The following is a 27,945-nucleotide window of genomic DNA, read 5'->3' on the forward strand; positions in this document are numbered from 1 at the left end:
GCCCACTTTTAGTAAGCCTATTTTTTAAATCGCATTTACATTATTATGATATATTGTATGATATTGTGTTAAGTAATATTAGTTATGTGTTATGTAATAACAGTGATGAAATCATTATATAGCAATTATACGAATATTAATATTCATGTGTTCAAGCATTTGTGAGTTGCTCCTCACATCTGTGTCATGTAGTAGTCTTTAAATTTTATGGGGCACACACGTGAGTTGCACAAGCATGGAGCCAGCTGTACGGGAGTGAACTGTTTAGAGATTCCCCTGATGGTCAGCATCTGCTCTCACCGTGGATTTGTTCGCTATCGGAGAACGAGCACATTTATGTGGGACAGTGTTACCCGGGGTGCTGTTCTCTAATCTGAGGATCCGCGAAGTTCTTGAGTCCTGCTTTACAACCGTCAGGAGCCTCCCTGACGTAGTTTCAATAGTGGGAGTGGAACAGGGAGTGTGGACGAGGGGGCCGTGGACCGGCGTTGCTGGTGGACATGGTGGCTGGGCCGGTGGATGTAACGTTTCCTACTTAAAATACGCGAGAGCTTAGGAGTCGGCAGTTGTGACACCTGAGGCTGTGGTCAGTGACCATGCGTATTACAGGTGGACCTCACGGAGTTGTGTCTTGTGTGAAGGTTAGGCCCTCAAGTCACTGCCCATTTCTCACTCGCTCCAGGGCACGGTGCTTGCTGATCATCTGTGTTGTTCTTTTCCTTCCCTCTTTTCTCAGAGAATCTGTGGTTGAAGTTTTATTTTGAGCATAGGCTGCAACTCTGTTCTGTTTAATTGGGTTCACTTGGCTATGGGGAGCGTGTAAATATCCAAATTCTCTTTACGTATTTTAATTGTCTAGTAAGTGTTTGAAGATGTGTCTTAGGTTTTCACAACAATCATGTAAAGTCTCTCGATGCCTGGTACTTTCTGAAGCAAAAGGGAAATCATTTTTTGTGCTCAAAGAATTCTATTTCCAAAGCTAGATTTAGTTTGTTTTTAGATAAATCTGTGTAGAGTCATCTTGTGGCTCATGCTTTTTCGTGTGTAATATATGATAGTAACTATGTATTGTAGTTGTGCTTACAGTTGTCCTTTAAATTTCAGAGTTGATCATGACTTGAATTTTCCTTTACAGATGTTCCTTGTATCTTTAGTGGTGATCAGATTGGGATGTTAGATCCTCATCAGACACTTTTTGGTCCACATGAATCAGGCCAATGTTGGAATCTCAAAGAGGACAGCAGAGAAATTAGCGAACTTTCAGACCAGTTTGCACCATTTATTGGCATCTTTGGCAGCACCAAGGAGACGTTTATAAACGGCAGTTTTCCAGGAACATTTTTCCGTTTCCCCCTCCGGCTACAGCCCTCCCAGCTTAGCAGTAACCTCTACAATAAGCAGAAAGTTCTCGAGTTGTTTGAGTCTTTCAGGGCAGATGCAGACACGGTGCTGCTCTTTCTGAAAAGTGTGCAGGACATCTCCTTACACGTCCGCGAGGCCGATGGAACAGAGAAGCTGGTCTTCAGAGTGACTGCTAGTGAGAGTGCAGCCCTGACACAGGAGCGGCCGGATTCTATAAAGATCCTGGGGGCCGCCATCAGTAACTATTGTGAGAAGATTCCCAGCAACAGCATAACCTGTGTCACGTACCCTATAAATATAGTTTTAGAAGATGAGAGTGCCAGGGGTGCACAGAAAACGTCTTGGCTGGTGTGTAACAGCGTGGGTGGGCGAGGGATTAGTAGTAGGCTTGATGCGTTGGCTGATGAGTTGAAGTTCGTCCCCGTCATTGGAATAGCCATGCTGCTGTCAAGTGGAGATGAGCAGGAGGGAGGAGCAGCGTCCGAGTTCTCCGGGAAAGCCTTCTGCTTCCTTCCTTTACCGCCTGGCGAGGAAAGCAAAACCGGCCTCCCAGCTCACATCAGTGGCTTCTTCGGCCTGACGGACAATCGCAGGAGCATCAAATGGAGAGAGCTGGACCAGTGGAGGGACCCGGCCGCGTTGTGGAATGAGTTTCTTGTCCTGAACGTCGTCCCTAGAGCCTACGCCACTCTGATCTTAGACTCCATAGAACGTCTGCAGGCGGGAAGGAGCCCCGACCTGCCCCTGTCGGTGGACGTCATCTACAAGCTGTGGCCCGACGTCAAGCGGGCCACGGCGCACTGGCAGCCCGTGTTGGAGCCTCTGTTTCACGAGCTGTTCCAGCACGCAGTCCTGTATTCCCTCAGCGGCCACTGGGTCCCCTTGGAGCAGGCTTGCTTCTCGGAACTGGATGAGAGTCTGGAATGCACCAGGTCCGTGCTCAGCTATCTCCAGAGCTCAGGGAAGCAGGTCGTCAGGGTCCCGGCCCACGTGGCCGCCGCCGTTCAGCTCGCCGTGTCCAGCGCGAGGCCCGTGAGGAAGGTGACGCCCGCGTGGACCCGGCAGGTGCTGCGGAAGGCAGCGCACCTGGGCGGTACCAGCGCCGCTGAGAAGCTGCATCTGCTAGAGTTCGTGCTCTCCGACCAGGCCTACAGCGAGCTGCTGGGGCTGGAGCTGCTGCCCCTACAGAACGGAAGTTTCATCCCTTTCTCCTCGTCTGTGTCCGATCAAGATGTGATCTATATAAGCTCAGAAAACTATCCCAGGTATGCGCGGACCCCACCTTCTGCCCCTGCCCGCACTTCAGTTGGCTGCTGTGAAATTCGTCAGCTGTCAGTGTGGATGTTACCTTAGGGTGACTTTTGCAGAGCTGCTTGTTAAAATAGGAAAGGATACATTTTTACATTCTAAGGTGAAAGGCATCCAGATGTTTACCGGTTAAAGAGCGGGTCTAAGCAGTTGTTTTTCTTGGAAATTCCAATAACAGAACACAGAAAAGAATGGTTATAAAGAGCTAATAGTAACTACAGTTAGTCAAAAGTGAATTATTTTGATGAAGTTAATTTAAATTAATTAAAATACCACACTAAGTAATTCTTTATAACTCAGGGTGTGTATTGACATTTCAGAAAATAAAATGAATTTTATTCTAAGAAGTTTAGACAATTTCTGGATTTAGATATGGTCCATGATGTCCTCATGTTTTAAAGTGAAGCCTGGGTAATACTTGATCAAAACGTGTTGCAGTGTGATTAGATGTGTGCCTTATAATTGATGTAATATAGTAATTACATTTAACTGGCTTGAAATTATATGATTGAATTTCTGTATCTTAGAATTGTTAGAAGATTAACATTGCTGTGTTTCTTTCACTCTTTAGGTCCCTTTTCCCAGGTCTCGAAGGAAAATTTATTTTGGATAACTTGAAGCCTCACCTTCTGGCTGCTTTAAAGGAAGCTGCCCAAACCCGAGGTATTACAGCTGTTTAGTTGTTGTTGTTTTTTTAATATATGTATTGATAAAAATGACAGTTTATGTAAGTTTCCTATTAAGTTGAACCGTTACGAAATTATTAGTTATCCATTTTAGACGTTATCACTCAGCAGTTCCATGTGGTTCAACTTCACGTACTTGTTGTAGTTTAAGATGTGTCAGTGCTGGATTCTGACATCCAAAAGAATCCGAACGTGATACTGTATTTAAAAGTCTCTTGTCACGGTCTGGCGGTGTGCCTTTATGGATGTGGTCCCTGGCACGTGCGCAGTGCTTTGCAGGTTTCAGTGCTCCCCGTTTCTTTTCCATTTGTGCCCCCAGCCTCATCCCTTGTAGCCTATCTGGTGGTGAGGGCACTCTTGTGGGTTAGAGGGCGCATACGCGGAGAGAAGGTCATCAGCCTTGCTCTGTCCTCACACCACCTGCCTCCTCAGTTCTGTGTGGCTGTCCTGAGGCAGCGTTGAGGAGATGCAGGCTGACAAAATGACCTCTGCCGCAGGGCCAGGAAAGGGCACTCCTGGGGTCGTAGCGAAGGCTGGGTGTCCTTTATTGGGAATCCTTTTTGGGAAAAAAATCACCATGGTTCTGTTTAGTATTATCTTTCAACTTTCGTGAGCATCCTTTCTCTTGTAAGACTGTTGCCTGAACATTTTCAAAGTTAGATATTGGCCTGAAAAATTCTAGATTTGTCCTACTAGTTGAGGTTGTAAAGCATATTCTTTGTTATGTGTCTTTTATACTATATGCTGTTTTCTTTTCAAAGGTAATGATTGTGCATCATTCATGTAAACAGAAGGGAAAGGAGCTGGAATGGGGGAGGCGAGTTCAGGATGGAGCAGAGTGACGCTGAAGGGAGTGCGGGTGTGAACCGGGAGGGTGTCCCTGGGACACTGCTGTTCCCAATATCGAGATCCCTTCCTTAACTGGGAATTGTCATCTTCAGAGTAGCCTTTTTGGGGGTCTAAACATGGATTCCTACTACTCTGCCATTCTTTGCTCCAAAGTTTTAGAAATCCTTACTTTTCAAATTCTCTATTACATTCTTACATAAAAACGTCACGTTGAAATATAATGTACGTACAGAAAAGTATACATATCTTAAATGTAGGCCTAATGAAGTCTTATAAACTGAACATGCCCAGATCAAAACCAGAAGACTGCCAACACCCAGGGACTCCTGGCTGCCTTTTCTGTGACAGTCCTGTCCACTCAAGGGTAACTGTGACCCTGACTCTTGACAGCACCGATTGATTCAGCAAGTTATTGTACTCCCCGTGGGGGAATCACAGTGTGCACTCTGTCCGCTGCTTTCGCTTACTCCGAGCTTGTGAGATCCGTCCAGGCTGGTGCACGCAGTTGTAGATCACCCTTTCTCATGGCTGTGCTATTTCATTGTGTGGTTTTACTTTCTTCTGAAGACAGAGTTTTTGTTAATGGCCAGTAGTTTCTGAGGTAGCTAGGGGTTTGGAAATCAGTCAGAAGTTATTCAGAATCAAATCAGGTGGAAGGGGTAGAGAACCAGCAGAATCATACTGCTTTTACTCAACTGTTCCAGTACCCCGTAGCACAGAACATGGCCACAACTTGCTTCTCTGGCCTTAGATGGATGGGGTACCTATTGTAATATTTTTAGGGACAAATTAAATTTATATACTCTTAACTTTGGTAATTTGACATTGTTATAACGCTGAGTCTTTCCACTTTGTATGTCTTTTCATTTTCTCACCTACTGTGGCTTCTGATTTGTTATTGTAGGATCATACCAATACCATGTTTTATCTCTGGTTCCTGGTTAATTTTTTTGACTGTTAAACTAGAAGAGATGTCTTCACTGTGTGTGTTGCCCGTAACCTGTGGCTCAGTTACCCCAGAAGTTGTCTTCGTGGTCACTTTTCCTATCTTGATTAAAGTATTGGCCTGCCACCCTTGTGATTATTTAATAATCCTGATCTCTAGCCTTTCCGGTATTTTTATCTGGCCATATGGGTGATGGGTAACTGCTTCCTGGGTATCTTCTCTATTGCTTTTATACCATTGGTTCCAGACAAAAATTTGTTTTTGATACTACTTTATTGCCATGTTTTGGGAACATTAAACATGAAACATGTATAGGGACTGATGGGGACCCAATAAATGACACCTCTGCTTTCCTGAGAGCCGCGTCAGTGAAGAGATGCACAGAGAGGGATCCAGCAGGTAGACGTCGCCAGTCTCCCCTGTGTTACTGATAATCCTGGTAGTGGGGCTCCTGGCTTGCGGCGCGTGGTGGACTTGTGCTGTGACCCCTCCAGAGGCGGGTGAGCTCGCCAGGCCAGTTGCAGGGGCACTGGGAGACCTCGGGCTTCCTTCCTGGGTACGCCCTGCCCCACGAGTCTCCCTGGGCAGGGGCAGAGCCTCTTCACCCTGACTGGTTGATAAGTCATTCCTCTTTCTGGTGTGTGGGGCAGGTGGGGAACTACGAGTGGGGAGGGGAGAGGCCGAGAGTATTACGTCTGTGTAGCTCCCTGCCTGTGGTAGGGAACGTCCCAGATGTCTAACAGCACTGGGTCTTTTTTGCTCTAAATAATGACTGTGTGATTGTTTTGCTGACACAAAGCACTGTGGACTTCTGTTTACCAATTATCAGTAAAATCTGATTGGCCAATTTTGAAAGTACTGCTGCATACAATTGAAGTATGAAGTTTTTTTCCTCTGCAAGGGGTATTTCTCTAATTCTGTAGCCCAAGCAAAATCTGTCTCATTGTGTGGTAGTTTTACCTTTCACTTGCTTCACATTTAAAATCCTGAGCTCAGTATTAAGTTACTACTTGTACTTTCACCGTTTACCTCTGTTGCCTCTTTCCCATTTGCAATTACACGCTTCCGTCTTTTACGTTTGGGGGAAAACAAAACAGACCTTGACTTTGATTCGCTTTCTTGCATCCCGACATAGTCCAGCTTCTGGAAGGAGTGGCGTGTGTTTGTTGTCTGTACTTTCTCATCATCTGTTATCACAGCACATGGACTTTTGCTTCTACGTCATTCCAATAAAATTGCCTGACTGAGGTCACCAGTTAATGACTTTTTAAAAATTATAAAATCTAGTGGAATGTTCTGTTCCTTTTACCTGATTTCCCTGCAGCTTTGGTATTATTGGTCACTCCCTCTTTGAACTCCCTGGCTTTGATGATACCACTCTCTCGGTGTCCTTATACTTCTTTGCCTGCTTCTGAGAATTATTTGTGAATTCCCGTTCCTCAGCTTACCCCCTAAATGGGATTAGTTCAGGAACTCCTTGCTCAGCTCTCATTTTGTTCCTTACTTTCTTCGAGTATACTCATTCACCCCCAGGCATCCACTGTCACGCATATGTAATGGTCTCCATACCTTTGGTTATCACCCCAGTCTCAAGAGGGGCAGTGTAGTGCAGTGTAGTGGTTACAAGCCTGGGCTCTGTGGCCGCACAAATCTGGGCTCAGAGTCAACTCCTCCATCGTGTGACTTTGAACAAATTACCCGACCTGTCTGAGCCTCTCTTTCCTCATCAGTATCATGGCAGTACAGGAACATCCTTCCATTAAGAGTATATCAGGGAGATCAGCTTGGTGCTTTGTGACCACCTAGAGGGGTGGGATAGGGAGGGTGGGAGGGAGGGAGACGCAAGAGGGAGGAGATATAGGGATATATGTATATGTATAACTGATTCACTTTGTTATAAAGCAGAAACGAACACACCATTGTAAAGCAATTATACTCCAATAAAGATGTAAAAAAAAGAGTATATCTGGGGCCCTCAAGATTCAATTACATGAAATGCAAGATTGCTTTCTTACAAGTGGAATGAAATGAGAAAAAGGGTTGAGTGGAGGATGGCAGGCAGTCACAACTTACCAACTGAATTTTATCCAGTTTGCATTATCGCAGCGGGGCAGCTTATTGATAACCTCAATTGTAATGTTTTAGTCGTGGTAGGCGTTTCTCTGAAGATCGGATGATGTGTACAGAACGTGCACAGTTTAACACGCTACCTGCTCATAAGAAATGGTGATGAGGTGGCAGCTGCTATCATTCTGCCCCTGGAGTTCCTTAGGAGTCTCAAGGTCGGCATTCTCCCAGCTGGGGTCCTCATCCTCTCTCTGCGTCTGTCTCTCCTTTTGCCTGGTCCTTCCTCTTGAGAAAGGCACCCGTTACCATGCCCAGGAATGAACCCCTCGCTCGCCATCCTTGTTCTCCAGTCTCCGGGGTCTGGGGATTGCATTTTCTCTGGCTGTGCTGCAGGCCCTCTGTCTCGGGGACACGCCGTCACTGTGCCCACACCCCTCGTCTCATCACCGCCTGCCCCGCTCGCAGGTTTCGAGCAGATCCTGACGCGGGACAGGCGCGGTCTTGTTCGTGTGGCCTGCGGGGCATCCTGTGGTTGGCCCCTCGGTATCCCTCTTCTGTTCTTGTCACCACAGGCGCTTGCAGGTGCACAAACTTGAGTTCCCTGCACCCTGTGAGACCAGAACCCTGTGAGATTTGTCACCGCCGTGCAGCATAGCGCCCACTTCAAGGTGGGTGCTTGGTAAATTTTTTTTTACCTGAATTAAGGTTTTCTCATACCTGTGTTTTGCACACGGTGTTCCTTTTGCTTAGACTACTGGCTCCCTCCTCCGCTTGGCCCTGTGACTTTCCTTCACCTTCTAACCCTCAGCCCATGCGCCTCCTCCAAGCGGCTCCCTTTCCCACTCTCGCGTCTCCGGCCCTGCCCGGCACCGCAGGCCTGAGGGGCCGTCTCTGGTTCACACCCGGACCCCGTCGCAGTCCATGTGCTCCCCTTTGCCTGGTCACAGGCACGTTTTCACTGTGCCAGACTACGAATCCTTGAGAGCAGGGGCCGTCTGTTACTTCTTTTGTACTCCCAGTGCCTGGGTGACAAGCTAACGCTAAGCCCCCGCGGCTGGGCCAGGTGGGATGGTGTTGCACGGACAAGGACGAAAAGGCAGACCCCCCACTGTGCCTGTGAGTCAGGATTTCCTGTGTCTTCAGTATCTCCTTTGCTCTCCACAATCCTGAGATAATCGTCACCCTCCTTTGAGGGCTGGGGACATTGAAGCCGAAAGAATTTGAAGGATTTACGTGACCGGCTAGAGCTGCAGAGTTGGAACGATGATTCTGTTTTGTTTTGTTTTTCCTATTACAGATCGAGATTATTTCTGTGTTAGGCTACCTGAGCAAATGGGTGACAGTCAGAAGTTAGAGGAGCCGGTCAATGGGTTTTGAAGGAAATAAATAGAAAAAAAGTTGAGTCAGACAAATGGTAGGAATGCCTAATAGTTTGGTTTTAGTGCGTATTGAAATACATCTTTAAATCTTAAATGTACATTCTGCTACGTTTGGAGTTTTGTTTATGGCTTTTCTTTTACATAATGATGTGTAAGATTCTGCAAACTGTTATCTTAAGATACAGAACAATTCCTGTAGCCGTCACGTGAGAATTGTGACAATCTGGCCTTTTCTAAGAACGGATTTAATTGTATTCTAGCACAGCAACTTCTCTGGGGATACTCAGGTATGATGACTAAACGTGTTCATTTGTAGCCTGATGTTTTTGTTCATTTGATTCTTTGAATCCTGGTTTTTCGCTTACCTAAGTAGCTAGAAGTTATATCAGTATTTTTTTTCTGGTGGTAATTATTAAAGGAGAGAGGAAACTATACTAGTGGAGTATATAGGTGGTTGTGACACATACCACAATAAAACCATATTCAAATGACTTGGAAACATTCATTTCATCGGACATTTAGTCTCAAATGAAAGAATTATCTTGAAATTGGTATTTTAAGCTGTGGTATTTAATGGGAAAGTGTGAGAGTGCACACACCTATTATATGATGCACGTAAATATTGAGATTAAAAATGTCAGAGGGGATCCGTTCTGGGATCTGTGCCGATGAAGTGAGAGGCCCTGCGTGGACTGGCCACCGAGGAGCGTGGTCCAGTGTGCCTAGTGCCCCCGGGGAACAAGCAAAGGTAGAGTGGCTGCCAGCTCCCATTAGGGACGGCCGCTGACTGTTCGCACAATGCTGAGTGTCAGTTATTGACTGTCTTTTTTTTTTAATAACAAGTTTTGACTCAACTTGTATTATTTCCCCCCAGTTCATGTTTCACTTGGAAGATCAGAGGATGTAAGATTTGCTTTACAGAAATTGTTTTTCTAGTAAACATTATTTTTTGAGTCAGTCTCTTCCTTGAAGCTGAAATAAATTTAGAAACCAAGTCATTGTTATAGTGGTAATTCATATAAATATTAACTTTGGTTTCTAGCTTGTGTTAAAAGCAGCTGATCATCCACACCTGCTATGACTATATACTCTTATATTTTTAAGGTGTGAGCAAAGAGGAAGACAGGATCTTGATGTCAGCGGGCTGCACAGTTAGCACCTGCCCTGGGGACTCTGGGTTGTGTCAGCCATCTCCCCACTGTTGTCCGTCTCCTATTAGGGATGGAAACTAGGAAGCCGAAGCAGTGTCAGTGGTGACTTCTGGAGAGAAGTTGGTCACGAGTGCTGTTCTGAATGACGCTCGTGCCTTCTGAGGTAGAATGAGGTTTCCGCTGGCCCCCTTGGGGTGTTAGGTGCTGCCGCCAGGCTTGCAGAGAGCCCGAGGGAGTGCTGAGCCTGCCGGCGGGCTGTCCTCGCCTTCCCTGTGTGCTCATTTTCTTTCCCTTTTTTCCTTTTCCTTTGAAGGTCTGCCTGACTGATGGCATACCATTTAATTGGCCCCTCACCTTATTTTGAAGTAGACTGTAATATCCTATTTCCATTCATGATGAAAACCTTTCTCAAAGTTAGGACTGAACATAAACACATAAATAAACAAAAAACGTAGTGCAGTCCTTGAATAGTGATTCAGCATGTCGATGTGATTATCTTGAACCGATCTATAGGAAAGCACAAACTACCTTGAGAAGAGATATTTCTAAACAGACACATCTGTTGAGAGTTTAGATAAGCACTTTCTGTCTCCAGGGACACCTAACAGTACTACTTAACCTCTTTTGACAGTGCTGATGATTTTAAAGGCTAGGCCACAGAAACACAGGTCATTTATTAAAACACTGTGAAATTATTTTACTGATACTGTTGGAGATGCTTTACAATTTCAGTGGCTTTCTAATCCAGGGCAGGGAGACTTCTTTCTGTGTTAACATTTATATTTTAGGGTAAAAGCTAAAGGCTTAAATACGAAATAAACAGAAATCGGGACTTCAGATTGAATTGACTTTTGTGCTTAGAATTGTGTCCTACTACGTTTTCTCTCTCCTTTGTTTTCCCTGCTGTTTTTTCATTTGAGCATGACTGGTGTTAATCGCATGTTACGTGTGGTGTGCGGGTTTTATTGGCATTTTATTTATACACTGATATTAGATAACTTTCCTGAAGGTAGGCATGTTTTATAAGTTCCAAAGTTCACGCAAGGATATTGGATAGGATTATCTACAAAATGCATGTCATGTGCCAATTACTAACGTAGGACACAGTGTGGTGCATATTTGATTTTTTTGTTGAGTGTTCTGATTTTTAATTTCTAACCCTTTTTTGTATCTTTGGTATTGTATCCTTGCCTTACTTGTGATTTGGAAATTCTATTATAGTTAATGCAATTCAGTAAGCATTTTTTAGAATATTAAACAAATTAATTAAAACAATTATATCTTAATGGGACTCACAGACCGAGAAGGCTATGCTAGTCAGACTATTGACAAGATTTTATGACTTCTTAAATATTACTACTTGACTTACCCTAAGTCACACAATGTAGAAACTGATAATAATCAGAATGTGGGTATTGATGTCTTCAAAAGTTGCAAAAGTATGCCCTTGCTTAAACTTCTATGGCAGTAATTTTAAATGTCTTATTGTAACATGAAAGATAATTTTCTTGGTAGAAAGTAAGGTCATCTTCCTGATGTGTGAGTCTGTGGAACAAGGGTGTCCTTCCTTGGTTAACAAATGCTGATACAGAAAAATTTCAAGGGGCTTGAGGTGTGCCCCCTTTTATAACTTGCCAAAATTAGTCTTTTAAGAGTCTAGAAATTACGTGTACCTAGGGAGAAAATGGAATATTAGTTTTCCATAAGATTGAATTTGAGATGCTTTTTATTTCTCTATATGGGCAAATAACATACCTATAGGTACCTAGTGTTATTTTAAAATTTTATTACTTCTGGTATTGCAGATAAAATACTCTGAAACACAACATGCACTTAGAAATAAAATGTTATTTTCTAGACCACTGATTAAAAGTCAGCAAAAATCTTTTTTTCCCCAGAGAAAACCTTATTAGTCTCCTAGTTTATAAAACATCTGGGAGTGGAGCTGCCTTGTTGGGGGTAACCCTGCCTTCACAGCAGGGCCCGCTTCCCCTGTTGCTTGTCCCTGAAGCACTTCTGCAAAGCCCAGATCCCAGAAGAACACACTTTACTTTGTGCTAAGTACCAAGTAAGCGCTGCCTCGGAGGGTTGTGACTGTGCTCCGTACCCCGACACATGCACAGAGCAGTCTTAGAGCTAGAACCTCAGCCTCATCCTTTCTCCAGATGAGAGACTTCCAGTCCCAGAGAGGCTGTGGTGGAGAGGAAACTGGTGGAGAGGAAACTCCAGTGTCCTGGCGGCCTCAGCTCCTGGCAGCCTTGGTCAGCTGGGACAGGGTGCTAGCCCCCGTGCGCTCACTTGGGCCTTGCTTTATCCTGTGGCCACCCGGCTCCTGGAAACCGGGCCTCCTTATAAATTACTTACCCTTAAATAAAAGGGTATTTATTTAAACTTTTCTTTGGTGCTTTTATTTGTGAACAAATCACCACTAAAAATTATTTTCCATGTTGATTCTATTTGCAGGGCGTTATAGGATAATTTTTAAAACACATCTAAATGCATTTTAGATATTTATTTAAAATGAGCACTTTCTCCAGAGAGAACTATCACTCCCACAAGCTATTATAAATACGGATTTACGTGTGATCAGCCCAGTTATGCCCTATTTTTGCGTTTTCACAGTGTACTTAAAACTCTCAAAATGACTTTCTAGTACTATTTAATCTGTCTAATCTGTGAGAATAGAAAGTTAAATACGTTACAGTAGAATTGTATGTATTCATAACATTTCTTTATGTGCTTCACAGGAAGACCGTGTACCCAGCTACAGCTTCTAAACCCAGAACGTTTTGCACGTCTTATCAAAGAAGTAGTGAACACCTTCTGGCCTGGCAGGGAGTTGATTGTTCAGTGGTATCCACGTGATGAAGACAGAAAGCACCCGTCTATTTCGTGGCTTAAAATGGTGTGGAAGAATCTCTACATACATTTTCCGGAGGATTTGACTTTATTTGATGAGATGCCACTAATCCCTAGAACCGCACTAGAAGAAGGTCAGACGTGTGTGGAACTCATCAGACTCAGGATCCCCTCATTAGTCATTTTAGATGATGAATCTGAAGCACAGCTCCCAGAATTTTTAGCTGACGTTGTACAAAAACTTGGAGGGATTGTCCTTAAGCAATTAGATGCCTCCATACAACATCCACTTATTAAAAAATACATTCATTCGCCATCCCCAAGTGCTGTTCTGCAGATGATGGAGAAGATGCCTCTGCAGAAGCTGTGCAACCAGGTTGCGTCGCTCCTTCCAACGCACAAAGATGCCCTAAGGAAGTTCTTAGCTAACTTAACTGATAGCAGTGAAAAGGAGAAAAGAGTAATTCAGGAACTGACAATATTCAAGCGCATTAACTATTCATCCAGTCAGGGGATCTCCTCCTACACCAAGCTGAAGGGCTGCAGGGTCCTGCACCACACATCCAGGCTCCCGGCTGGCCTGCGGCTCTCCATCTCAGTCGTGGACAGCAGTGACGAGGCCACCATCCGCCTGGCAAACCTGCTCAAGGTGGAGAAGGTAAAGACCACCAGCTGCCTAAAGCTTATCTTAAAAGACATCGAAAATGCATTTTATTCACACGAGGAGATGACACACCTTATGCTGTGGGTCCTCGAGAATCTATCCTCTCTTAAAAATGAGAATCCAAATGTGCTTGATTGGCTAATGCCATTAAAATTCATTCAGATCTCACAGGAGCGGCTGGTGTCGGCCAGTGAGCTCTTTGACCCTGATGTGGAAGTGTTAAAGGACCTCTTCTATGATGAAGAGGAAACTTGTTTCCCACCCTCAGCTTTTACCTCACCAGATATTCTTCACTCTTTAAGACAGATTGGTTTAAAAAACGAAGCCAGTCTCAAAGAGAAAGATGTTGTGCAAGTGGCTAAAAAAATTGAAGCTCTACAGGCCAGCTCTTGTCCAAATCAGGAAATGCTCCTGAAGAAAGCCAGAACGCTCTTACTGGTCTTAAATAAGAACCACGCCCTGCTGCAATCACCTGAAGGGAAGATGGCCCTGAAGAAAATAAAATGGGCTCCAGCTTGCAAGCAAAGGCCTCCAAACTACCCAGGATCCTTAGTCTGGAAAGGGGATCTCTGGGATCTCTGTGCCCCCGCGGACATGTGCGACGCGGCCCATGCCATTCTGGTCGGCTCATCACTTCCTCTTGTTGAGAGTGTCCACGTGAACTTGGAAGAAGCTTTGGGTATCTTCACAAAACCTGATATCAATGCTGTCTTAAAGCACTTTAAAATTGTTGTCGATTGGTATACTTCGAACACCTTTAGTGATGAAGACTACTATCAGTTCCAGCACATTTTGCTCGAAATTTATGGATTCATGCATGATCATTTAAATGAAGGGAAGGATGCTTTTAGAGCCTTAAAATTTCCATGGGTTTGGACTGGCAAAAAGTTCTGTCCTCTCGCCCAAGCTGTGATAAAACCGTTTTATGATCTTGACCTTCAGCCTTATTTGCACAGTGTGCCTAAGACCATGGCAAAGTTCCATCAGCTGTTCAAGGCCTGCGGTTCAGTAGAGGAGCTGACACCAGATCACATTTCCATGGTCATTCAGAAGGTGTACCTCAAAAGCGGCCAAGACCTCAGTGACCAAGAAAGCAAACAGAATCTTCATCTGATGTTGAATATCATCCGATGGCTTTATAGCAATCAGATTCCAGCAAGCCTCAACACACCAGTTCCTATACATCATAGCAGAGATCCTTCCAAGCTTATCATGAAGCCAATTCATGAATGCTGTTACTGTGACATCAAAGTTGATGACCTGAATGACTTACTGGAAGATTCCGTGGAACCAATCATTTTGGTGCATGAGGACATACCCATGAAAACTGCAGAGTGGCTGAAAGTCCCATGCCTCAGTACAAGACTGATCAACCCCGAAAACATGGGCTTTGAGCAGTCAGGACAAAGAGAACCACTGACTGTAAGAATTAAAAATATTCTGGAAGAATACCCTTCAGTGTCAGATATCTTTAAAGAACTTCTTCAAAATGCTGACGACGCAAATGCAACAGAATGCAGCTTCATGATTGACATGAGAAGAAACATGGACATTCGAGAGAATCTCCTGGACCCGGGGATGGCAGCGTGTCATGGGCCGGCTCTGTGGTCGTTCAACAACTCTCAATTCTCAGATTCGGACTTTGTGAACATAACAAGGCTAGGGGAATCTTTAAAGAGGGCAGAAGTTGACAAAGTTGGGAAATTTGGTCTTGGGTTTAATTCCGTGTACCACATCACCGACATTCCCATCATCATGAGTCGAGAATTCATGATAATGTTTGATCCCAACATAAACCACATCAGTAAACACATTAAAGACAGATCTAATCCCGGGATCAAAATTAATTGGAGTAAACAGCAGAAAAGACTTAGGAAATTTCCTAATCAGTTCAAACCATTCATAGACGTATTTGGCTGTCAGTTACCTCTGACCGTGGAAGCACCTTACAGCTATAGTGGGACTCTGTTCCGACTGTCCTTTAGAACTCAGCAGGAAGCCAAAGTGAGTGAAGTTAGCAGTACCTGCTACAACACAGCAGATATTTACTCTCTTGTGGATGAATTCAGTCTCTGTGGACACAGGCTTATCATTTTCACTCAGAGTGTAACCTCAATGTATCTGAAGTACTTGAAAATTGAGGAAACCAATCCCAGCTTAGCTCAAGATACAATCATAATTAAAAAAAAATTGTGCTCTTCCAAAGCATTGATTGCACCTGTCATCAGTGTTTTAAAAGAAGCTGCTAAGCTCATGAAGACTTGCGACAGCAGTAACAAGAAGCTCCCCGCTGATGCACCCAAGTCCGCTTGCATCCTTCAGATCACAGTGGAGGAATTTCACCACGTGTTCAGAAGGATTGCTGATTTACAGTCGCCACTTTTTAGAGGTCCAGATGATGACCCAGCTGCTCTCTTTGAAATGGCTAAGTCCGGCCAATCCAAAAAGCCATCGGATGAGTTACCACAAAAAACAATGGAGTGTACTGTGTGGCTTATATGTACCTGCATGGATACAGGAGAGGCTCTCAAGTTTTCCCTGAGTGAGAGCGGGAGAAGGCTGGGAGTGGTTCCTTGTGGGGCTGTGGGAGTTTTTCTGGCTGAGATCCAGGACGGGAAGTGGGCTGTGAGACCACAGGCTGGGGAGGTGTTCTGCTATTTGCCCCTACGAATCAAAACAGGATTGCCAGTTCACATCAACGGGTGCTTTGCTGTTACTTCAAACAGGAAAGAGATCTGGAAGACAGATACAAAAGGACGCTGGAACACCACCTTCATGAGACACGTGGTTGTGAAAGCTTACCTAGAGGCACTCAGCATCCTGCGTGACCTGGCCATGAGTGGGGAGCTGATGGACTATACTTACCATGCAGTGTGGCCTGACCCTGATCTGGTTCATGATGACTTCTCTGTAATTTGTCAAGGGTTTTATGAAGATATAGCTCACGGGAAAGGGAAGGAATTGACAAGAGTCTTCTCTGATGGATCCACATGGGTTTCCATGAAGAATGTGAGATTTCTAGATGACTGTATACTTAAGAGAAGAGATGTTGGTCCAGCAGCCTTCAAGATATTTTTGAAATACCTCAAGAAGACTGGGTCGAAAAACCTCTGTGCTGTTGAACTTCCTTCTTCAGTAAAATTAGGATTTGAAGAAGCTGGCTGCAAACAGATACTGCTTGAAAATACATTTTCAGAGAAGCAGTTTTTTTCAGAAGTGTTTTTTCCAAATATTCAAGAAATTGAAGCAGAACTCAGAGATCCTTTAATGAATTTTGTTCTGAATGAGAAAGTTGATGAGTTCTCAGGAATTCTTCGTGTTACTCCATGTATCCCTTGCTCGCTGGAGGGGCATCCTCTGGTTTTACCATCAAGATTAATCCACCCTGAAGGACGGGTTGCAAAGTTATTTGATACTAAAGACGGACGATTTCCTTACGGCTCTACTCAGGACTACCTAAATCCTATTATTCTGATTAAACTCGTCCAGTTAGGTATGGCAAAAGATGATATTTTATGGGATGACATGCTAGAACGTGCCGAGTCAGTAGCTGAAATTAATAAAAGTGATCACGGTGCCGCTTGCCTAAGAAGTAGCATCCTGTTAAGTCTTATTGATGAAAAACTAAAAATAAGGGATCCTAGAGCAAAGGACTTTGCTGCAAAATATCAAACAATCCCCTTCCTCCCGTTTCTCACAAAACCAGCAGGTTTTTCTTTGGACTGGAAAGGTAACAGTTTTAAGCCTGAAACCATGTTTGCAGCAACCGACCTTTATACAGCTGAGCATCAGGATATAGTTTGTCTTTTGCAGCCAGTTCTAAACGAAAATTCACATTCCTTCAGAGGCTGCGGTTCAGTGCCACTGGCTGTTAAAGAGTTTTTGGGGTTACTGCGGAAGCCCACAGTTGACCTGGTCATAAACCAATTGAGAGAAGTTGCAAAATCAGTTGATGATGGAATCACATTGTACCAGGAGAACATCACCAATGCTTGCTACAAATACCTTCATGAAGCAATGATGCAAAGTGACATCACTAAGATATCAATTATTGAAAAGTTAAAAACGTTTAGCTTCATTCTAGTTGAGAGTGCATATGTTGACTCAGAAAAAATTGCTTTTCATTTGAATTTTGAAGCAGCCCCATACCTTTATCAGTTGCCTAATAAATATAAAAATAGTTTCCGTGAACTTTTTGAAAGTGTGGGTGTGAGGCAGTCTTTTACTGTTGAAGATTTTGCCCTTGTTTTGGAATCTATTGCTCAAGAAAAAGAAACAAAACAAATAACAGAAGAGAATTTTCAGCTTTGCCGGCGAATAATCAGTGAAGGAATATGGAGTCTCGTTAGAGAAAAGAAACAAGAATTTTGTGAGAAAAATTATGGCCATATATTATTGCCAGATACTAATCTTAAGCTTCTCCCTGCAAAATCTTTATGCTACAATGATTGTCCCTGGATAAAAGTAAAGGATAGCACTGTAAAATACTGTCATGCAGATATACCGAGGGAAGTGGCTGTGAAACTAGGAGCAGTACCAAAGCGGCATAAAGCCTTAGAAAGGTATGCGTCCAACATCTGCTTTACAACACTGGGCACTGAATTTGGACAGAAGGAAAAACTGACCAGCAGAATTAAGAGTATCCTTAATGCCTATCCTTCAGAAAAGGAAATGCTGAAAGAACTTCTTCAGAATGCTGATGATGCAAAGGCTACAGAAATCTGTTTTGTGTTTGACCCTCGACAGCATCCAGTTGATAGGATATTTGACGACAAGTGGGCCCCCTTGCAGGGGCCAGCACTGTGTGTGTACAACAACCAGCCTTTCACAGAAGACGATGTCAGAGGGATTCAGAACCTCGGGAAAGGCACCAAGGAAGGAAATCCGTGTAAAACTGGACAATACGGAATAGGATTCAATTCTGTGTATCACATTACAGACTGCCCTTCTTTTATTTCCGGCAATGACATCCTGTGTATTTTTGATCCTCATGCCAGATACGCACCAGGAGCCACATCTGTTAGTCCTGGACGCATGTTTAGAGATTTGGATGCAGATTTTAGGACACAGTTCTCAGATGTTCTGGATCTTTATCTGGGAACCCACTTTAAACTGGATAATTGCACAATGTTTCGATTTCCTCTTCGTAATGCAGAAATGGCAAAAGTTTCAGAAATTTCTTCAGTTCCATCATCAGACAGAATGGTCCAGAATCTTTTGGACAAACTGCGGTCAGATGGGGCTGAACTTTTAATGTTTCTTAATCACATGGAAAAAATTTCTATTTGTGAAATAGATAAAGCTACGGGAGCCCTAAACGTGCTGTATTCTGTGAAGGGCAACATCACCGATGGAGACAGGCTGAAAAGGAAGCAGTTTCATGCATTTGTGATTGACAGTGTCACTAAAAAGAGGCCGCTCAAGGACATACCAGTTCAGCAGATCACCTACACTATGGATACGGAGGACTCTGAGGGAAACCTTACCACCTGGCTAATTTGTAATAGATCAGGTTTTTCAAGTATGGAGAAAGTATCTAAGAGTGTTATATCAGCTCACAAGAACCAAGATATCACTCTCTTCCCACGTGGTGGAGTAGCTGCCTGCATCACCCACAACTACAAAAAGCCCCACAGGGCCTTCTGCTTTCTGCCCCTCTCTTTAGAGACGGGGTTACCGTTTCATGTGAATGGCCACTTTGCTCTCGATTCAGCCAGGAGGAACCTGTGGCGGGATGACAATGGGGTGGGTGTTCGGAGTGACTGGAACAACAGCTTAATGACGGCCCTGATCGCTCCCGCGTACGTCGAGTTATTAATCCAGTTAAAAAAGCGCTATTTCCCTGGTTCTGACCCGACGTTATCGGTCTTACAGAACACGCCTATTCATGTTGTAAAGGACACCTTAAAGAAGTTTTTGTCATTCTTCCCAGTCAACAGGCTTGATCTACAGCCAGATTTATACTGTCTGGTGAAAGCACTTTACAGCTGCATCCACGAGGACATGAAGCGCCTTTTACCCGTTGTGCGGGCTCCGAACATTGATGGCTCCGACCTGCACTCTGCAGTTATAATCACCTGGATTAATATGTCGACTTCAAATAAAACCAGACCATTTTTTGACAATTTGCTGCAGGATGAATTACACCACCTTAAAAATGCAGACTATAACATCACCACACGCAAAACAGTGGCAGAAAATGTCTATAGGCTGAAACACCTGCTTTTGGAAATTGGCTTCAACTTGGTTTATAACTGTGATGAAACTGCTAATCTGTACCACTGTCTGATAGACGCCGATATTCCTGTTAGTTATGTCACCCCTGCTGACGTGCGATCTTTTTTAATGACGTTTTCCTCTCCCGATACTAACTGCCATATTGGGAAGCTGCCTTGTCGTCTCCAGCAGACTAACCTGAAACTTTTTCACAGTTTAAAACTCTTAGTTGATTACTGTTTTAAGGATGCAGAAGAAAACGGGATTGAAGTGGAGGGACTGCCCCTTCTCATTACATTAGACAGTGTTTTGCAAACTTTTGATGCAAAACGACCCAAGTTTCTAACAACATACCATGAACTGATTCCATCCCGCAAAGACTTGTTCATGAATACATTGTACCTGAAGTACAGTAATATTCTACTGAACTGTAAAGTTGCAAAAGTGTTTGACATTTCCAGCTTTGCTGACTTGTTATCCTCTGTGTTGCCCCGTGAATATAAGACCAAAAGTTGCACAAAGTGGAAAGACAGTTTTACAAGTGAGTCTTGGCTTAAGAGTGCATGGCATTTTATCAGCGAATCCGTAAATGTGAAAGAGGATCAAGAAGAGACAAAAGCAACCTTTGACACTGTTGTTGACACCCTAAAAGACTGGGCATTGCTCCCTGGAACAAAGTTTACTGTGTCAGCCAATCAGCTTGTAGTTCCCGAAGGTGATGTTCTGCTTCCTCTAAGTCTCATGCACATTGCAGTCTTTCCAAATGGCCAGAGTGATAAGGTTTTTCATGCTCTCATGAAAGCTGGCTGTATTCAGCTTGCTTTGAACAAAATCTGCTCCAAAGACAGTGCATTTGTTCCTCTGCTGTCATGTTACACAGCAAACATAGAGAGCCCCACAAGCATTTTGAAGGCTGTGCATTATATGGTCCAAACCTCAACTTTTAGAACTGAAAAATTAGTGGAAAGTGACTTTGAAGCACTTTTGATGTATTTCAACTGCAATTTGAATCACTTGATGTCCCAAGATGACGTAAAAATTTTAAAGTCACTCCCATGCTACAAATCCATCAGCGGTCGCTATATGAGCATTGCGAAATTTGGAACATGCTATGTGCTTACAAAAAGTATTCCTTCCGCTGAAGTGGAAAAATGGACACAATCATCGTCCTCTGCATTTCTTGAAGAAAAAATACACTTAAAAGAACTATATGAGGTGCTAGGTTGTGTGCCTGTAGATGATCTTGAGGTCTATTTGAAACACCTCTTACCAAAAATCGAAAATCTCTCTTATGATGCAAAATTAGAGCATTTGATCTATCTTAAGAATAGACTCTCAAGTATTGAAGACTTGTCAGAGATCAAGGAACAACTTTTCGAAAAACTGGAAAGTTTATTGATAATCCATGACACTAACAGTCGACTAAAGCAAGCCAAACATTTCTATGATAGAACTGTGAGAGTTTTTGAAGTTATGCTTCCCGAAAAATTGTTTATTCCTAAGGACTTCTTTAAAAAATTGGAACAACTTATAAAACCCAAAAATCAAGTTGCATTTATGACATCCTGGGTAGAATTCTTAAGAAATATCGGACTAAAACACATCCTTTCTCAGCAGCAGTTGTTACAGTTTGCTAAGGAGATCAGTGTGAGGGCTAATACAGAAAACTGGTCTAAAGAAACACTGCAAAATACAGTCGATATCCTTCTCCACCATATATTCCAAGAACGAATGGATTTGTTATCTGGAAATTTTTTGAAAGAACTGTCTTTAATACCATTCTTATGTCCCGAGCGGGCCCCTGCCGAATTCATTCGATTTCATCCTCAGTATCAAGAGGTAAACGGAACGCTTCCTCTTATAAAGTTCAACGGAGCACAGGTGAATCCAAAATTCAAGCAGTGCGACGTGCTCCAGCTGTTATGGACGTCATGCCCTATTCTTCCAGAGAAAGCCACCCCCTTGAGCATCAAAGAACAAGAAGGGAGTGACCTTGGTCCACAAGAACAGCTGGAGCAGGTTTTAAGTATGCTGAATGTGAACCTGGACCCCCCTCTGGATAAGGTCATCAATAACTGCAGGAACATATGCAACATCACAACTCTGGATGAAGACATGGTCAAGACTAGAGCAAAGGTCTTAAGGAGCATATACGAGTTTCTCAGCGCAGAGAAAAGGGAGTTCCGTTTTCAGCTGCGGGGCGTTGCTTTTGTGATGGTGGAAGATGGCTGGAAGCTTCTGAAGCCGGAGGAGGTGGTGATCAATCTTGAGTACGAGTCTGATTTTAAACCGTATCTGTACAAGCTGCCTTTAGAACTGGGCACCTTTCACCAGCTGTTCAAACACTTAGGCACTGAAGATATCATTTCAACCAAGCAGTATGTTGAAGTGCTGAGCCGCATATTCAAAAATTCTGAAGGAAAACAGTTAGATCCGAATGAAATGCGCACCGTTAAGAGAGTCGTTTCTGGCTTGTTCAAGAGTCTACAGAATGACTCGGTGAAGGTGCGGGGCGATCTCGAGAACATCCGGGACCTTGCACTCTACCTGCCAAGCCAGGATGGGAGGCTGGTGAAGTCCAACATCCTGGTGTTTGATGACGCCCCGCATTACAAGAGCAGGATCCAGGGCAATATCGGTGTGCAGATGCTGGTGGATCTCAGCCAGTGCTACCTGGGGAAAGACCACGGGTTCCACACGAAGCTGACTATGCTCTTTCCTCAGAAACTCAGACCACGTCTGCTGAGCAGCATCCTCGAGGAGCAGTTGGATGAGGAGACTCCCAGGGTCTGCCAGTTTGGAGCGCTGTGCTCTCTTCAGGGCAGGCTGCAGTTACTCCTGTCCTCTGAACAGTTCATCACAGGCCTGATCAGAATCATGAAGCATGAAAACGATAACGCTTTTCTGGCCAACGAGGAGAAAGCCGTGCGACTCTGCAAAGCTCTAAGAGAAGGCTTGAAAGTGTCCTGTTTCGAGAAGCTTCAGACAACATTAAGAGTTAAAGGTTTCAATCCTATTCCTCAGAGCAGAAGTGAAACTTTTGCTTTCCTGAAGAGGTTTGGGAATGCAGTCATCCTGCTCTACATACAGCATTCAGACAGTAAAGACATTAACTTCCTGTTAGCCCTGGCAATGACGCTTAAATCAGCGACCGACAATTTGATTTCCGACACTTCATATCTAATTGCTATGCTAGGATGCAATGATATTTACAGGATCAGTGAGAAACTCGACAGTTTAGGAGTGAAATACGACTCTTCAGAACCATCGAAACTTGAACTTCCAATGCCCGGCACTCCGATACCTGCTGAGATTCATTACACTCTGCTCATGGACCCAATGAATGTCTTTTATCCCGGGGAATACGTCGGGTACCTCGTTGATGCTGAAGGTGGGGAGATCTATGGGTCGTACCAGCCGACATATACATACGCCATTATCGTACAGGAAGTTGAAAGAGAAGATGCTGACAACTCTAGTTTTCTAGGAAAGATATATCAGATTGATATTGGTTATAGTGAATATAAAATAGTTAGCTCTCTTGATCTGTATAAGTTTTCAAGGCCAGAGGAAAGCTCTCAGAGCAGAGACAGTGCCCCTTCCACACCCACCAGCCCTACAGAGTTCCTGGCCCCTGGTCTACGAAGTATCCCTCCTCTTTTCTTTGGTAGGGAGAGCCACAAGACCTCATCTTCGAAGCATCATTCCCCCAAGAAGCTTATGGTGAATTCTTTACCAGAAATTTTAAAAGAAGTGACATCAGTGGTGGAGCAAGCTTGGAAGCTTCCAGAATCTGAAAGAAAAAAGATTATTAGGCGGTTGTATTTGAAATGGCACCCTGACAAAAACCCAGAGAATCATGACATTGCTAATGAAGTTTTTAAACATCTGCAGAATGAAATTAACAGATTAGAGAAACAGGCTTTTCTAGATCAAAATGCAGACAGAGCCTCGAGGCGAACGTTTTCAACCTCAGCATCCCGATTTCAGTCAGAGAAGTACTCATTTCAGAGATTTTACACTTCATGGAATCAAGAAGCAACGAGCCATAAATCTGAAAGGCAACAACAAAATAAGGAAAAATGCCCACCTTCAGCCGGACAGACTTACTCTCCGAGGTTCTTTGTTCCCCCCACCTTCAAGTCAGTCGGTAACCCAGTCGAAGCACGCAGGTGGCTACGACAAGCCAGAGCCAATTTCTCAGCCGCCAGGAATGACCTCCACAAAAACGCCAACGAATGGGTGTGCTTCAAATGTTTCCTCTCTACCAAGCTGGCTCTGATCGCCGCCGACTATGCTGTGCGGGGCAAGTCCGACAAAGACGTGAAGCCGACTGCACTCGCGCAGAAAATAGAGGAATACAGTGAGCATCTGGAAGGCCTGACGAATGACGTCCACACCTTGGAAGCTTACGGTGTAGACAGTTTAAAAACAAGGTACCCCGATCTGCTGCCTTTCCCACAGATCCCGAATGACAGGTTCACTTCTGAGGTTGCCATGAGAGTGATGGAATGTACTGCCTGTATCATCATAAAACTTGAAAATTTTATACAACAAAAAGTGTGAACGCATTTAAAGAAGAAGCAGAGCTAGGTCTCGAATGTGTTGTAGCACAAGTATGAATTGCTGTCCGTAAGCTTCCTTGCCAGTTGTTTAGGAATTGCGAAGCACACTGCAGACTGTTTGGGGAGAATTTTGGAGTTGTTATTAACATGAATTTCAACAGAAGACGTTAACTGGATCTAAGAACTATTTTGAGGCTGGTGGTGAACTGTGGAATTGCTGGAGGCAGCTGGCCGGCTGCGGTGGCGGCTTGTTGGACTGCACTTTATACAACCAAAGCTCAGCAGTTTGTTAGATAAGAGTCTCTCTGTCTCTGGTTAGGGTGAAGTTAGTTTTATGTCTTCCATGTAGGAGCTAATGAAACACTGGACATATCATTGGTTTAAACAAATAAGGGGAATTAAGTCTTCGGAGCTTATTATCTCTTTACGTGGATCCTCTTGGGTGTGTTATTTTCTTATCAGCTGGATCCGATCATGAATTTTTTGCAATTTTACCTATTGGACCCTCAGTACATGTATAACATGGTACAGTACTTTACTCCTGAATATTACTTGATTGAGACTCTGCAGACGGTACTGCTGGGACGCACTGAGTACACTTTACATCCTTGTTCTGGATGTCCTCCCGCCCTGGGTTTACAGGCTTCCTGGTTCGTGAAGGTAGCACGTGGGAGACCCCAGTGGTGGCCGTTTTGGCCTCTGGATGTGAATACTGCTTCCAAGAACCGCCTGCCAAAGCGACATCTGTCACCTGTTAGAACATTTGCTTTATGTTTGTTTGTACATATTTTCCACGAACGTCATAATTTATATAGTGTGGCTGAACAGGATGTGACCTTTCGTTGTCTAAAGGTGCTGCAGTAAACATTTTTTGTCCTTCAACATGGCACTTAGTGGAGTTTTTTGGATTTCACTTTGAAGGCATTAAAAAATTGTAAAATCATGTGACAATATCTAATAAGTTATAAAATAGGAATTATCAGCTTGTGTTTTCCCCATGAACGATTCAGAACTGGCATTTAATTTTTATCATGTTTGAATGTCCTACGAACATACTTCTTTTGCAGAATGTAAAAGAAAGGTGATGATAATTAGTTTCTATAAGTGTGCTGGCTGTAAATGATGCTAAATATAATATTTTATGCAATTAAGGGCTTATGGAACATATTAAAACTTTTTTACTTTTATTGGTAATAAGGAATGTTTGTGCCTCCACTATCGTATTGCTTCTGGATGTGAAGCCATGTGATCATTTCTGCTATTATATTAAGTGCCACAATTTTAATAAAGCAAATGTACATATGAAATCATTGTAGCTGGTATTTCCTGAGAAACAGTTCCTTGAAAATCAAACTTAATATCTTCCTATATGAAGTTCTGACCTGTGTGTATTTGTGTGTTTATTGGAAATATTAGGATAGAACTTTCCTATATATTTTATAGTGGAATTTTAATAGGTTCATTTTCTTATGATTGAATATAAAGTACTTGACATATACTAGGTTTATTAGGTGCTCACTGATTTTGTTAAGAGTTGATTTTATTTTGCCTTTCTAGGGAATAAAATTAGTTGACATATGTGGTATACATATGTATTTGGAAATACGTTAAATATGGTTCCTCTCTAGGTAGAGGCTGGATTGATACCGACCTTACCTCAGGGGAGGGCTGTGTGCCTGGGGCCAATTCACACTTGAGCGCTAACAGGTAGGACATGTTCATCTTTACACCTCAGGCACAAGGCTTCTAAATCTGGCAGACCAGGCTTGGAATTCTCTGTTCCAGGGCGACCCGAACGCTGGGTCTCCAGCTGCCTGGGACTTAATCTTAAGTTCTTGCTACTTTAAAACTCAGATTCGACACTTGGAATATGTTTCATTGCTTTTGGATATTAAAATGTACACAGAACACCCTGTCTGGCTTTTGTGGTATGATCTAGGTGGAGTTTTGTGTTTTTTTCTAGACTTCCTTTAAAAGAAAAAATACAGGTCCACAGTCCCTTATATGAAACCCTTGCATCCAAATGTTTTTCAGAATTTGGATTTTAGAACATTAATACCAGTGCATATAAACTGGGTTTAATGAGGCTTTTCCATCAGAGTTGGGCAGCTCCCTTTAATCAAACACATTAGTATTTCTGCAGTGAGACCATGAATACCCACCCACAGTAAACTACACAGACGTGAGAAGTAGCCTCATCTAAATTTAGGTCAGGTTTTGCCACCCATAGTTTGCAGTAGATGTATTTGGAAAGTTTTCATTTTTTGGAACTTTTTAGATTTTGAAATTCAGGGTAAGGAATTTTGGACCTGAACTATTTTTTTGTATTAGGCTCCCCTATTTTGTTTTTTTATTAAAAAGAAGGTGGAAACTGCCAGCCGGTGTGTGCGTAGCTGCTCCTGAGAAAGGGGTTGGAACAGGCCTTCTGCACTCGGGAGCGGGTTCTGCGCTTCCCCGTGAGCGGAAGGGCGGAATGCTCCACAGCCTCCGGGGGGAGACCAGTGACGAGCCTGAGAATGATGGGAAAATGTTCAAATAGCGTTCAGTCAAATAAAGAGAACAGGTCTGCTTTGGGGACTGGTGGGGTTGTCTTTCATTAGCGCCAGCTGACATCTTCTGTCCTTCCAATATTTTGCAGACCTCAAGGATAAAAGCTAGTAGAAAACAGCAGTTAGATGAGATTTTAATGAGTCATGTATGACTCCGGCTTCTACCAGAGACAGAACCAGCAGAAGACACACGGACACAGACCTGGGAAGAGATGTCCTTCCAGGAGCTGACTTGCCATCGCGGGGGCCGGCAGGTCCGCGACCTGCAGGGCGCGCACCCCACAGGCAGGAGCTGCAGTCGGCAGGTGGAATTTCCTAAAACTCTGGCTTCTGACGCTTCTTCTCCATTTATCTTGTTTTGACAAGTTTGGCCTAAAGTGTCATCACTCCTTCATCGGTCTGGAAGCCGGTCCCGGGCCCCCCGTGCTGTCAGGTGTGGGCGAGACTGGGGAAGACTTGGATACCAAAGCCAACGCGAGGTACATTTTACTGAAAAATAAGAGCTGTGTTTAAAATTTGGGCTTGTTTCTCCTGTAGCTGCTAAGTGGCCCGGGAAGTGCCCTCATTTATTCTGGATACAAAGCCCAGGACAAAAGGTGAAGCCGCACTGACTGTTAGCTCAGAATCCACCTTTTGTCCTCGGTGCCCTTAGACCCGCTCGTTCCACCCGCTTGTTTATACGTGACCCAAAGTTTGTTCGGTTATTAAACCACAGCCAATTTGCAGTGGCATTTACAATACGGAGAAGCCAGCTAAAGCCAAGGGAGAAGAGGCGTGTTGGATCAGGGAAGGGAGGGGACGAGAACCAATACAAATCGACCCAGCCTCGTGGGAGCTCCCACCCTGCTTCCCTGTCCGCGCATGAGTGGAGACTGACCTGGGGGTGCCCGGGAGGGCAGGGGGACCTGAACTCGTGTAGGGGCTGCGGAGTTGGAGCCTGCAGGGGTGGGAGAGGTTCGGGGTTGTTCTGCTGAAAGGTCTTAGCAAGTCCATTTTGCTGCAAATCCAACTTTACTATTAAAGCTGATATTTTGATCTTCATCTTTTTCACTTGTGTCTGCTTCTCAGTCGGTTCGGAAATTGGAAAAGAAACAAGGGCTGTTTTGCGAGGTCACTAAAATTATGAGCACTGGACGGTCGGTAAGCACTTAGGGTGTAGGGCTATCGTGTGTATGCCTCATTGGGTACATTCATAAGCATGGCCTTGCACCTTTAATGGAAATTTAAGTTACACTGTATAATGTACTTAAGAAGACAGGTTTATGTAACACATCTTAGAATACAGCCCATCTAAAAGTTCTTATTCTAAGCAAGGAGAAATTCCTGATCACTCTGTAGAATGAA

General features: G+C 43.8%; 1 protein-coding gene across 2 annotated transcripts in view; it reads left to right on the plus strand.

Moving 5' to 3' along the window:
• Positions 1 to 27,762, plus strand: part of SACS (sacsin molecular chaperone) — a 34,512-nt gene extending 6,750 nt beyond the window's left edge. Inside the window, exons 4-7 of one of the 2 annotated variants that reach the window (XR_014298047.1) lie at positions 1,136 to 2,627; positions 3,242 to 3,333; positions 12,496 to 25,759; positions 26,691 to 27,762. Coding sequence is in view for 1 of the 2 variants with exons in the window: in XM_082675460.1 (XP_082531586.1) it covers positions 1,136 to 2,627; positions 3,242 to 3,333; positions 12,496 to 24,053 (13,142 nt within the window). In the remaining variant the exon portion in view is untranslated. Of the gene's footprint in view, positions 1 to 1,135; positions 2,628 to 3,241; positions 3,334 to 12,495 lie in introns of both variants that reach the window. The other variant, XM_082675460.1, reaches the window with a different exon arrangement.
• Positions 27,763 to 27,945: the final 183 nt, after the last annotated feature.

Source organism: Grampus griseus (genome assembly GCF_964374135.1).
Source record: "Grampus griseus genome assembly, chromosome: 18".
NCBI lineage: Eukaryota > Metazoa > Chordata > Mammalia > Artiodactyla > Delphinidae > Grampus > Grampus griseus.